General features: G+C 33.3%; 1 protein-coding gene across 1 annotated transcript in view; it reads right to left on the reverse strand.

Moving 5' to 3' along the window:
- ZPLD1 (zona pellucida like domain containing 1) overlaps window positions 1–1115 on the reverse strand; it is a 42981-nt gene extending 41866 nt beyond the window's left edge. Inside the window, exon 1 of the mRNA XM_070943773.1 lies at window positions 1010–1115. Coding sequence (XP_070799874.1) covers window positions 1010–1115 — 106 coding nt within the window. The remainder of the gene's footprint in view (window positions 1–1009) is intronic.
- Window positions 1116–13060: the final 11945 nt, after the last annotated feature.

Below are 13060 nucleotides of genomic sequence, written 5' to 3' on the forward strand. Positions count from 1 at the left end.
GCAGTTTAGATAGAAAAAAAACCAGTCATGATTTCTGTTTCCCATTAAAGAATAAAGCAGTCCAGAAGTAAAGAGATTACCATTTAATCCAGAATTCTAACTCCTAAAGTCAGCATCCCATCATGTCAAAGAGAAATCATAAATCATTTTCAGTTATTCATTACTAACTGCTCAGATTCACAAGTACTAGCATTTAATAAATTTTAAATTTCTTTTAAAGGTCAATTATTCTTCTATTTTATTTTTTATTTATTTTTTTCTGAGATTAATTATAGACAATTATTTTTAATATGCTATGCTGTCAATCATATGGTCTATTTAATATATAAAGATAGGATTAATCAAACCATCCTGAAGGGATATTTTAATAGATCAGTTCTATAGCTTTTAGAATACGGGCAAGTTTTCTTGGGAGCAGAAAGAACTCCACTAACCATTTATTGAACATTTCTTCCTTTGATTTAACAGTCTCAAGATGGCAAAAGAATGCAAATTTATGTCATTTAACTTTCTGCCTCTAATTATTATGTACATAAGGCTCAAATAATCTATTCATACTCCTGACTTGGAACTTTGTAATATTTATTGGAAAGTAAATAAGATACTTAAAGTGAGAATTGCTGGCAGTTTTTAACCTTTTCATGATACCCTTTAGGATAATATTCTTAAATAATGGTTATCACAGAACTAGCAACTATATATGAGTTTTAAAAACAAAAATCACAAATTTTCTAATTATATGTCTAAAATCTTCCAGTATTGGTGGGATAATGTGCTGATGTATTAAACTCACTGTTTTAATGACAACATGAAACCCTTATTTTTATTTTCATTACCAGGAACCATACCTGAATGATATTTTTATGTTTCTTGAATGGAATTCAGTCACTTAATGAATACTCTCCATATGCTGCTTTAACTAAAAAGGTTGGCATTTATTACGAGTAAGTATCCTTTCAAAGCAGGGGAATAAAAACTTTACATTTAAAATATAGCAGTAAATACTTACCAGGAAACCTGCTATGTAAGTTAGCATCACAGTTATATCCATTGAATTGTGCAGTCACAGACAGCAATTTTACAGACAGCAAAAGCAGGAGCCATATTCGTTCCATTGCAAAACCTAGGAAAATATTAGGCAGATCATAGCTGGAAAAGAAGGCTTCAGAACAGGATGCTATACTTGGTCTGATTTTAGAATAGAAGCCCACAGTATAAGTAAAGTAGTTCTTATAGAATGTGAATTTCTGCTTATAATCCTTTAACTAAGATAAATCTATTTTCATTCTTCCATTCAAAATATTTTCTTTTATAATTGCTTTTCTTTCAAAATTAAAAAAAATATATTTTCTTTTAAATTCCTTTCTTTCTTATTGTATACTTAATTCTATGTGGAGCTGTTGACACATGTTTGGAAAATTCTTTTTTTCCAAATGAATGGATGAATGGATTGTTGTCAGTAGTGACACTTGATTTAATTGTTATCATTGTTCAGGTCATTTAGAATAAATTAATAGTAACTAATATACAGGAAAGGCTACCAATAAAAGCTAGAACTGTTTAATGTTTTGTTTAATAAGGATAACTAGCAATATGTTTGTTAGGAAAATGCCTAAGCAAAATTAGGTAAACTTTACAGAAGGTAGAACATACAGTATGAACACATCCTATATTTTTATGATAAGCTTCGATGCTCATTTTTAACTGTTTTTATCTTCACTAATCAAATAATGACAACCTATTTAGTGTTATGATTAAGGCATTAAGCTAGAAGCCAGGAAAATGTAGATCTAGTCCCTCTTAAGCAGAAAGGCACCTGTGTGACTATGGGCCAGCCACTTTCACTTAGCCCTGGGAAAAGGCAATGGCAAACCACTTCTGAAAATCTTGTCATGAAAAGTGCAGGGAATTGTCCAGGCAATCAACAAGAATAAATACTGACACAATACTGACACACGGACATAATAATAAAAATCAAATAATAGTAGATCAGAACTATAATGATAGACTACTGTTCATATAGATTTTACCTTCTAATGAGACAGTCCAAACAATTCATTAAATAAAAATCTTGCATTTGGTATGAGTACATTTCTCCTAATATCTGTTGGTTTTCATTTCACTGAAAAGAAATATCTAATATATTCTATTGTACCAATGGACAGTTAGAAAATATACTAGAACAATAACATTATGTAATTTGATATTTATCCAAACTCTTAAAGTGTATTGTATTCAAACATCCCAATTAAAAACAAAATTATTGTTTATGTCTACTGTCTAAAATATATCTCAATCACCCTGAGTGTTTTTACTGTAAGAAATGGAAAAACAGTTAGTTCATTTTTTCCCCAGAAATTCATGAGTCTCAACCCAAGATTGAAATATTATTCATATGATGAAAATAAAAATCTGTAAATAATATATAGATTTTATATACAGATTAGTATTTATATTTATTAACTTTATAATATATAGCATTTCAACATTACATTTATATTTATTCAGCCTGAATGCTACAGCCATAAATAATCATTCCCAGTTGCAATCCTGAAGTTAATAGTATTTCCATTTCCATAATATTGAAAAAAAAATCCTTAAATTTTTAATATTCTTAAATTTGGGCAAAGTGGGTTGAGACATGCTTGGTTTATGAGATGTTTTCTTGCCAATCCATTCTAAGATCTGTTTGCTTGTTTATTTATGTGTATCTGGTCCCATTTGGTAGGAAACATTTTGGTCAATATAAATTAAAAACATAGAATAAAAAGTTAGTAATTAGTAGAAATAACATATTTAACTCTTTAATACATATATATTGTCAGTATTACAACTAGTATATAATAAAATGAATAATTTATTCCTATTTATTAAAAAAAAAATCACAGTAGTATTTTAAAAAGTTTTATCACAGTACTACCAAAACTTTATAAGTGTCTTTCAAGTATTAACATCACCAACAACACAAAACAGCCACAAATATCTGTTCAGACCATTAAAATCATTCCATTATTCAATTCAGAAACAATTTTTAAAATATTATTTATGAAACATTGCATTATTTATATATATTTATTAAAATCACATCAGTATTGAAGCAATAGAAAATAATGACACTATACTGAATACTCATAATAAATACAAGTATATTCAGTTGGTGCTACTCCCACTCAGGTGTGTTTAGGATTTCCATTCTCATTTCTTCATGGTTTTTTGCTTTAACCTTTTCCAAAGATGTATATTTTGGGAATATTTGTGCAATTACTAATAAGCACATATACTGGTACAGCTGCATTTGTGGACTCTTGACAAGGAGCAAATGTCATTGTATTCACAGCTGCCATAATTAATTAACATTTTTAAATGCTCTGCATATTTCATACTAAACAAACCACTTTGCTAAATTGGAAGCACCCTGAAGATTTTGTTTCCTTTGGGAATGACCCATAGATCAACATCAAACGCATGCAGATGGCTTTCATCTGACTGATACAATTTTTGGGATTAAAGTATTGTGGAAGAAAAGCTGTTGCTGTTGTCTATCTCTCAAATAGTCAATACCAGACTAGAATAATAAATACTATTCAGAGAACATGCAAAGATTCATAGGGTCAACATTCACTAATTGCAAATGCGTCTATAAATCAAAGTAATTGTCGTGGTGCCTTTAATTGTTCTGAATACTTTTGAGGAAGTAAACAAGAATGTGAATATCTGTCTTTCATTAGCAGCTGAAAGTTTAGCAATAATAGCAATTATAATTCATTTTAATATTAAATTATGGATATTGCATTGTTGATATTGCATTGCCTTTCTTCTTTGAGTTATAACATCTGAAATAACATAAAAGTAGTGAAGATGTTCTGTCTGGGTTTGAATGTAAAGGCTGTATCCCATTATTGCTTTACATGCAATCATGATCTCAAGATTGGGAATATAAAAACTTGCCTTCATTCGTATAAAATCTAGCTGTAGCATTTCATAGCCATCTAATTCTCAAAAGTCATTCATACCTTTGACATGTGTGTTTTCTGATATTTCATTAAGTAACTGTATAAAAACATTTTCTACATTTCATTACTAAAAAGCCAAATTTTATGGTGATACTTTTTTAAAAAAGTCTATTTTTATAGAATTTATTTATCTTGATCAGTATTCATTTTGGATTTAAGAGATACTTTAATCCTGGAAGCAATTGTTGAAACATGTTTTTCCTACTTCAAAAGAAGTGCTTAATTTAGCATCAAATGTTTTGTATAAATAATATGAATATGGTAAAATCTGTATGTACACTTTATTTCTTGAGAAAAATGAAAATCTTCCCAGAATACAATGAGGTTTATTTCAAATTCATCCTTTCTGTCACTTAAAATGTTCTTTAAAAATATCAGAAACTCAATGATAATTGGTTTATTACTCTTCCAATTACTGAATTAATATCCATCAGTGACAGTAGAATCTTGATTAAAAATCGCACATTATAAGGTTCCTTCCCTCACGCTTCTAATTTGGGTACATGTTAGACTGATAGCATAGTTGACATACAGATGTCTGTTCTCCCTGATTCACAAAGTTTTGTTTAGGTCTTCATCATCATCATCTCAAAATGACTTCCACAATAAGGCCCTTATCTGAACAAAAGCAACAATTGAAAAGAAAAACAAAAATTTCTGCCCATTGGAACTTTGACAGAAATTTATTTCACAATGCCCATTATAACTTCCAACATTGAATATAAACTGCATGACAGTGGGGAAAAAAGTTCAGAAACAATCTTTGATGTTTATTTTAAAAATGAGGTAATATTTTAAGTGGCTTCTATAAAAAGTCACTTACCCAAATCCTGTGTACCTGCTGAGTTAGCAGTATTCCATGTATCCTGTTCTGCTACATGTAATCAAGTGTTAAATATCACAGCTTAACAGAACTTTTGCAGAAAAATTCACCAGTTCCTCAGAAGAGAAGAGGTACCCATTATGATTTTTTATTATTATTATTAATTAATTATTTATTATTTAGGTATGTCTGGATTTTAGATTGAAAACTCTGTCAGGTCTGAAAAAAAATTAAGTGTCTTCATGCTCTGACTGAAAGTTGAGTAGGTTCTTTATGATAGCTTTTTTCTGCTTTGTATCCCACACATCCCCCATTCTTTTTTCTGATGCTTTTGATCTCCAGCTTTCCAAGGTAGAAATATTTCAACAGGTCTGTGTGGGGTAAGCAATCAATCTGGAGATATTATTCTGTCATCAGCACATTGAAAGAAAGTCTTATCTGTAGGGAAAAAAAGATAAAAAGAGGAAAGAAATGAGCAGAGAGATAATATCGGTCACTAGCTCGCAAGGTTATCACTATACCGTTGTGCTTTGTGAGAAATTTCTAACTTCTTTTCAGTGGTGTTCATAGTCTACAACAGAGTGGGAAGGAATGAAAATGCATTCAGTACTGAGATCAAATGAGATATAGGACAGAATTTGTACTGTAAATGTCGTTGAAGTAATATTTACTATTTATTGTAAACCAGGACAGATTTAATATGATTTGTATTTGTAGGTAGTTTGTATTTCCAAAATAAACCAACTTTAAGACATTATTGTCTTTTTATGTTTCCAAATTTTTATTGTTATTAATGTAGTGATGCGTATGCAAAACAGCATACATTGCTAAGATTGGCTTACAAAAAAAGCTTAAAACACAATTTCCTGCAGATTTTTAATTCACTTTTGTGGAATGGAAATGGGAAGAAGGAAAATCTGTATTTGAAAATATAATAACATGATATAAAATTAAACTGGGTTTTTCAATATGCATTGACAGAAGGGATGAAAGGAATTAACAGACAGGTTCTTTCTGCCTTAGAGAGGTTTAAAGAATGATTTCATCCCTAAACCCTCAGAATCTTTCTTCAAAATGATTCCTCATACCAAATAAAACCAAGGTGCCCCTCTAGCCGATAGATATTATACAATTCTAATGAAAGAAAATACATGATGAACTAATGTTTAATGTACAAAAATAGACTTGTTAGAAAAGGCCATTTTAATTAGGGGTAGTTAAATGTCCATCCTGATTAGGCATGTCAGTCCAGAAGGAATCACTTCCATTGCTTGGTTCTCAAGCAAAATTTGAAAGAATGAGATGTAGGAACAGGATGTAAGAAGAGCAGAGAGTTCTATAGCCTCGAATTTTAAAAATACAAACAGCTGTTTTTGTTTTGCTAAGAAGAAATGAAGTAAGGAAAATTTCGAGGTTTTTGAAGTACAGTTCTTTAATACTGAAAGGCTTTTTTGAACACATGCTATAAACTCATGGACTTTTTCAGCCATTTTGTCTTCTAGTTTTAATGCACATAGACTATTTTGTGTTATTTATAATATTCCTTTCTTTTCCCTTCTTTCCTTTCCTTCTCCTGGTCATAATATTTCTTTTCCTTCCTTGTTTTGGCATTTTTATAATATTATCGATATTTTTATGATCAGTATTGAATAGTTTTGTTCTTTATCATTTTTTTTATTAAGTCTTAATTTTTACTCTGATTATACTTCTTGGGGCATTTCTTTAATGATATATAAGTTTATAAACATTTCATTTTTAAAAGAAAAATTGCTACTTCTTGACAAATAAAAATGTACAGAATTACTTATAAATGCCAATAATAAGCTAAATCCTAGCTACATGCTTGTAATCTATGCAATCTTCTCTTTATAGATCTTGCGCAGGGAGAAGAAAAATGAGTCAGAAGGTAAAAAATACCTCAAGTACTCGTTTTTATAGTTAGAGCCAATAAGAATAAAACTTCTTCATGTAAATGGGAGAATGGTTGTTCCATTATATATATTTATTATATTTAATATATATATATATATATATATATATATATATATATATATATATATATATATATATATATATATATATATATATATATACACATATATGTGTGTGTGTGTATGTGTGTGTGTGTGTATAGTTAATATTTCGGGTTTCTTCCCGTGTAATTGTGGATATATCCCTAAAAGGGTAGAAGCAACGTTTCGACAGAATCCCATCTGCCATCATCAGGCTTATGTCAGCAGTCTTTTGCAGTAACTGCCGTTGCTATTTCAAATCTGGTGCTGGTATTCTGGGATGGCTCCACCTTTTCATTCTGATTGGTTGGGAGTCCCAGTATGTGTTTATTGGCTTGGCTTCGGGTATATGGTCGGTTTTTCTCCACTAGGTGGCAGGGCTTCATCTTTGTGGCTGGTTTGAATATGATTTGGTTGGGATTTATTTTTTGATTAATGTTTGGTCTATGTTTTATATTTGGTGTTAAGATTCGTCTATCTATGAGAGCAGGTTTCCAAATAGTAGGCAGACGTGAAGTGTCATCCCGTTTATTCATGCAATATGGTCTTTTTTCTATTTCAATTGCTTCTCTGATTATCCTGCCATTGAGATGTTCTATTTTTGCAACTGTTTTTGTTTTATTAAAATTAATATTGTGTCCTGTTGTATTTATGTGTTGAACTAATGATGATGTGTGTTCTTGCTTTTGTATTGAGTTTTTGTGTTCCTCAATTCGCACACTCATTCTTCTGTTGGTCTGTCCAATGTATGTTGATGGGCAGGAAGCACACGGGATTTCGTATATGCCTTGATCTTCTAATTCTATTTTGTCTTTGGGGTTTCTCAGAATGGATGATATCTTTCTATCTGTGCAAAATATGGTTTTGATGTTGTGTTTATGTAGTACTTTGCTAATTTTATCTGTTGTTCCCCTTATATAGGGCAAGATGGCTTTCCCATTGTTTTGTTCCTCTTGTTGTTTTTTATTCTGTCTTGGTGTTGTATGTTTGATCATATTGATGACTTTATTTCTACAGAACCCATTTGATGTCAGTACATTAGTTAGTGTATATAATTCTGTTTGTAAATGTGCTTCATCAGCCAGACGTTTAGTTCTTGTGGTTAATGTTTTGGCAACAGAGTTTATTTGTGCTGGATGGTGGTGTGATTTGGCGTTGAGATAGCGGTTCGTATGTGTCTTCTTTTGATAGATGGTATGTCCTAAGGTGCGATCAGATTTTTTATAAATTAATACGTCGAGGAAAGGTAACTGGTTTTCTGATTCTATCTCCATGGTGAACTTTATTTTGGGATGGAGGCTGTTCAAATATACTAAGAAGTTTTCCAATTTATCTCTTCCATGTGGCCAGATCACAAAAGTGTCATCAATGTATCTGAGCCATAATTTTGGTTTGTTAACAGTTTTTTCTAAGGCATTGGATTCGAATTCTTCCATGAAAAGATTAGCGATGACTGGTGATAATGGTGATCCCATTGGTGCACCTTCTACTTGTTTATATCTCTGTCCTCTGTGTATGAAATATGTGTTGGATAAACAATGTTCTGTTAAGTCTGTGATATGTTTTGGTAGTTGATATTTGTTTTTAATTGATGACAGGGCTTCTTTGACAGGTATTTGTGTGAATAGTGATACAACATCGAAGCTTACAAGAAGGTCATTTTCTTTTATGTGTTGCTTTTTTATTATTTGTATGAAATGGTATGAGTTCTGTACATATGAAGCAGCAGATTCTGCGTAAGGTTGAAGATGTTTTGCTAAATATCTGGCTAGATTTTGTAAAGGTGAGCCTATGGAACTTACTATGGGTCTGAGAGGTATTCCATCTTTGTGTATTTTTGGGAGGCCATACAGTTTTGGGCATTTTGATGATTTTTCTCTGGGAATAATTTTTTGTTGGATATATAAAAAAATAAATAATCTTCTTATTTTACAATTTCAGTGACTGAGTGTTCTTTGCAATTGTTCTGCAGGCATACATAATATAGTTCCTACTCTGAGACTCTAGCTGAGAGTTCAAAATCCTTTTCTCATTCCAGCCAAAGATCAGATTATGCAATTAGTAAAAACATGGATTTCTTTTCCTTCTCCTTTTTTTTCCTCCAGCTTAGGCTTCACACAAAGAGATGCCTGATTAAAGGACCTGTTGCCAATGGAAAAAAAATAGAATAGAAATCCATCAACTAATAGATACATCTTATATGCAAAAAGCAAGCTAAATTAAATTTCATAATCCTGTTACAATTTTTCAAAAATTAATTTGGATTTCACAACCCTAATTATACGGGTTCCACTAGAGAAATTATGATGGGGAGACATGAGTTCTTTATTGAGAAAAGTCTTATTTCTGTGATTTAACTAGCATAAAAGTCGCTATATATCTTTGTTACCAAATTCTGAATTCCAAAGGCAACTGCCTTTAGAGAGGTTCCATCACTTTTACCCATTCTGAGTAATACATACTTCTCTACATACTTGTCTTTTTTCATATTTAAACAGCAGCAGAGATTCGTTATTTGGAATATTTAATTTATCGCTTTTTCCGGGAAATAGGAATCATGTATGCTTTGTTCATAGGGATTGAGTCAAAGGAAAAAAAGGTTGTTTTAATTTTATAGTGTGCTATGTGAAACTGATCTTTTTGAAAAATGCAGAATGATTACTATGGCACAGAAGACAGAATAGATTTTATTTCTGGGGCAAGCTTCTAAGTTATTAAGATGGTAGACTGCTGTAACATTTATTTATTTATTTATTTATTTGTCAACAAGTACAAGGAAACAAGTAACAGTGTAGACATAGACATGGACACATGAAAAAAATTGGCACAAAGGATATAAATAGGCAAAACATAGCCACAAACACATACTGTAGAATGATTACATATAAATGGGAACAGTAGGACAGGGACCGTAGGCATTCTGGTGTGCTTATGCACACCAGCATGAATCTATTGATGGCCCTTGTGTTATTATGGTTGAATCTATTGATGGCCCTTGTGTTATTATGGTTGAAATTAAAATACTCATTTACAGGTAGGACATTTTGGTAAATAATCTTATGAACTAAGCATAGGTCGGAACGTAGATGGCATAGTTCGAGGCTATCCAGACCTGAAATTTCAAGCCTGGTGGCATAGGTTCGAGCAGAAGATTTGAGTACTCTTCTAGTAAAATATCTCTGGACTGTCTCTAATGTATTGATGTCTGAAATACAGTGAGGGTTCCAGGCAGGTGAGCAATATTCAAGTATAGGTATGGCAAAGATTTTATATGCACTAGTTTTAAGTATAGCATTACCAGAGAAAAAACTTCATAAAATAAGATTGACAACTCTTAATGCCTTTTTTGCAATGATGTTACAGTGAGCTCTGGGACTTAGATCTTTTGAAGTGAGTACTCCTAGGTCCTTGACAGAGTGTGGGTCAACTTTTAGATCATTTCCAGACAGCAAATATTTGATGTTCTTATTTCTATTGCCAATGTGCAGGACTGAGCATTTGTTAGCAGATATTTGGAGTTGCCAATTGTTTAACCATTCAGATACATAATTTAGGTCATTTTGTCTGTTGTGCTGAATAGTTTGACTTCATCAGCAAAGAGGACACAGCTGCTTATAATTTGATCACAAAGGTCATTGATATAAAGCAGAAAGAGTGTTGGATCTAGAAAGTGGGGAACACCACTGTTAACAGGTGCAGGATTTGATAGGGCGCTGCCTATTTTGACCACTTATTGCCTGTTTGACAGGAATGCAGCTATACAATTATGCAGGGGTCCAGAAATGCCATAAGTTTTTAGTTTCAGAAGTAGTTTGTCGTGCACTACTGAATCAAAGGCTTTACAGAACTCTAGATAAATTGCTTCTATTGCTTTGCCCTGGTCGAGTTAAGAGGTCCAGATGTTTTTGCATGATGGGTTGTACTTCACAAGAACTGATAAAATGTATTTGATCAATTGGTACAATTCATAAAATTTTAAACTATATGTGGTGGATTATTAAAATTAAATCCTGCAGTAATGGCCGCATAGTTAAACAGCGTCATTTAAGCAATGCCTACAGTTCCTATAAACTTTTGGTCTTACTATAGACTTGTGCTGAAATTAGGCCTTTTAAACAATTAAAAATGGTTGAAATGACATGGCTTTCAATATTCATCATCTTCACTGTTTATACATCATTAGTATAGAAGTACAGGAAATAAATATTAAATACTTAGGGTAGATGCTCAGATATGATTTAATAGGTATAACAAAGAGCTGGGAGCAGTGGTGGGTTGCCTCCAATTCACACCGGTTCTACAGAACTGGTAGTAAAACCGACGAGAAGCTCCGCCCACCGACCCCGATGTCATCAAAATGATTCTGCGCATGCGCAGAAGCTTCTGTGTGCGGCCCAGTTGCAAACTGGTAGTAAAGGTAAGTAGAACCCACCCCTGGCTGGGAGACATCTCATACAAAAGGAATACAGCAATTAAAAAATTGTTTGAAAGGAACAGACTAGTTGAAAGCAAACAGAAATTGCACTAGATGTTAAGCATATATATTTCTTTTCAGAAGTCAAAATGGATAAACTTAGTAGTACTGTAGAAAACAACCAGGATAAAATAAAAGAGAAAAAAAATAATGGCAATGATGCTAAGTACCTACTAGCATACTCCCAACCAAAAAGGTATGAAGGATATTTTCCAAAAGCAAATTTCAGGCATTTCAAAGATCATGAAATCCTAATGAATTTGTCAAACACCTGCTCTGAGACAAAATCTGTCAAGCATGGTCTTTCCAGAAAATTCCTCTCTTGCATTACTGAAAATATTGCCCTTTAGGGAATAAAGAAAATTACAAGAGAATCATCAATCTCAATGGTATTAATTACATAGAAAATATACTTTAAAAAATAGACAAGATGAAGCAGTGGTGAAATAACCAATGTAATACTAGAATTCTTCCTGTTAAAGAATGCAAAACATATATTTTAGTAACCCGAGAGCCATAATAAGTAGATTTTCATGGTAGTAGAAATCTAATGGGGGGGAGGTCAAGATGGGTTGGATTTCTTAAAATAGATTTTAAAACATCAATTGAAAATATTTTCCTTGAAGGCAGGGCAATAGAAGATGGTATTATGGCTACAAAGCTTAGTAAAGATCTGAAATACAAAAAGGATAAATGTAAGAAATAAAGAGATTTGGATCACAAAAGAAGAGGATAGACAGGTAGTATGTAATGCTAGGACCTATTTCATAACAACTGTCTCAAGCTTCCCCCATTCCTAAGGCAAGGCCTACATTTCCTAAAAGAACCCATTTTGAATTCTGTACCTCATTCTAGGTGCCATTTATTTTATTTATTTTATTTTTTATTTTGAATTTGTATACCGCCCTTCTCCCTGAGGACTCAGGGCGGTGAACAGCCAAATAAAAACATCACATACAAATATTAAAATACAGTTAAAAATATATATAGATTTGGCCCCATTAATTAAAACAATAAACAAAACAATTAAAAACACTTAAAAAGAATTAGGCCAGCCCAGCTTGTTGGAAAAAGAAGGTTTTAAGGGCTCGGCGGAAGGCACTGAGGTCATGGATTCTCCTTATCTCTGGGGGCAACTGATTCCAGAGGGTAGGTGCCCCCACAGAGAAGGCCCTCCCCCTGGGGGTCACCAGCCTGCATTGTTTGGCTGATGGCACCCCGAGGAGGCCCTCTCTGTGGGAGCGCACGGGTCGATGGGAGGTCGTCGGTGGCAGTAGGCGGTCTCGAAGATAGCTAGGCCCTATGCCATGGAGCGCTTTAAAGGTGATAACCAACACCTTGAAGTGCACCCGGAAGACCACCGGGAGCCAGTGCAGTTCATGCAGGAGTGGTGTTACATGGGAGCGCCACGCTGCTCCCGTCACTACCCGCGCTGCTGCGTTCTGGACCAGTTGGAGCCTCTGGGTGCTCTTCAAGGGGAGCCCCATGTAGAGAGCGTTGCAGTAATCAGGCGAGAGGTTACGAGGGCATGAGTGACTGTGCACAGGGAATCCCGATCAAGAAAGGGCCACAACTGGCGGATCAGGCGAACCTGATAAAAGGTCCCCCTGGTTACAGCCATCAGATGTTCCTCCAAGGACAGCTGCGTATCCAGGAGGACTCCCAGATTGCGAGCCCTCTCTGTGGGGGCCAAAGACTCGCCCCCAATAGTCAGTGATGGAGTCAACTGACTATATCG

Source organism: Pituophis catenifer, unplaced genomic scaffold (assembly GCF_029215685.1).
Source record: "Pituophis catenifer annectens isolate HBS135680 unplaced genomic scaffold, rPitCat1.0.hap2 SCAF_4, whole genome shotgun sequence".
Taxonomy (NCBI): Eukaryota; Metazoa; Chordata; class Lepidosauria; order Squamata; family Colubridae; genus Pituophis; species Pituophis catenifer.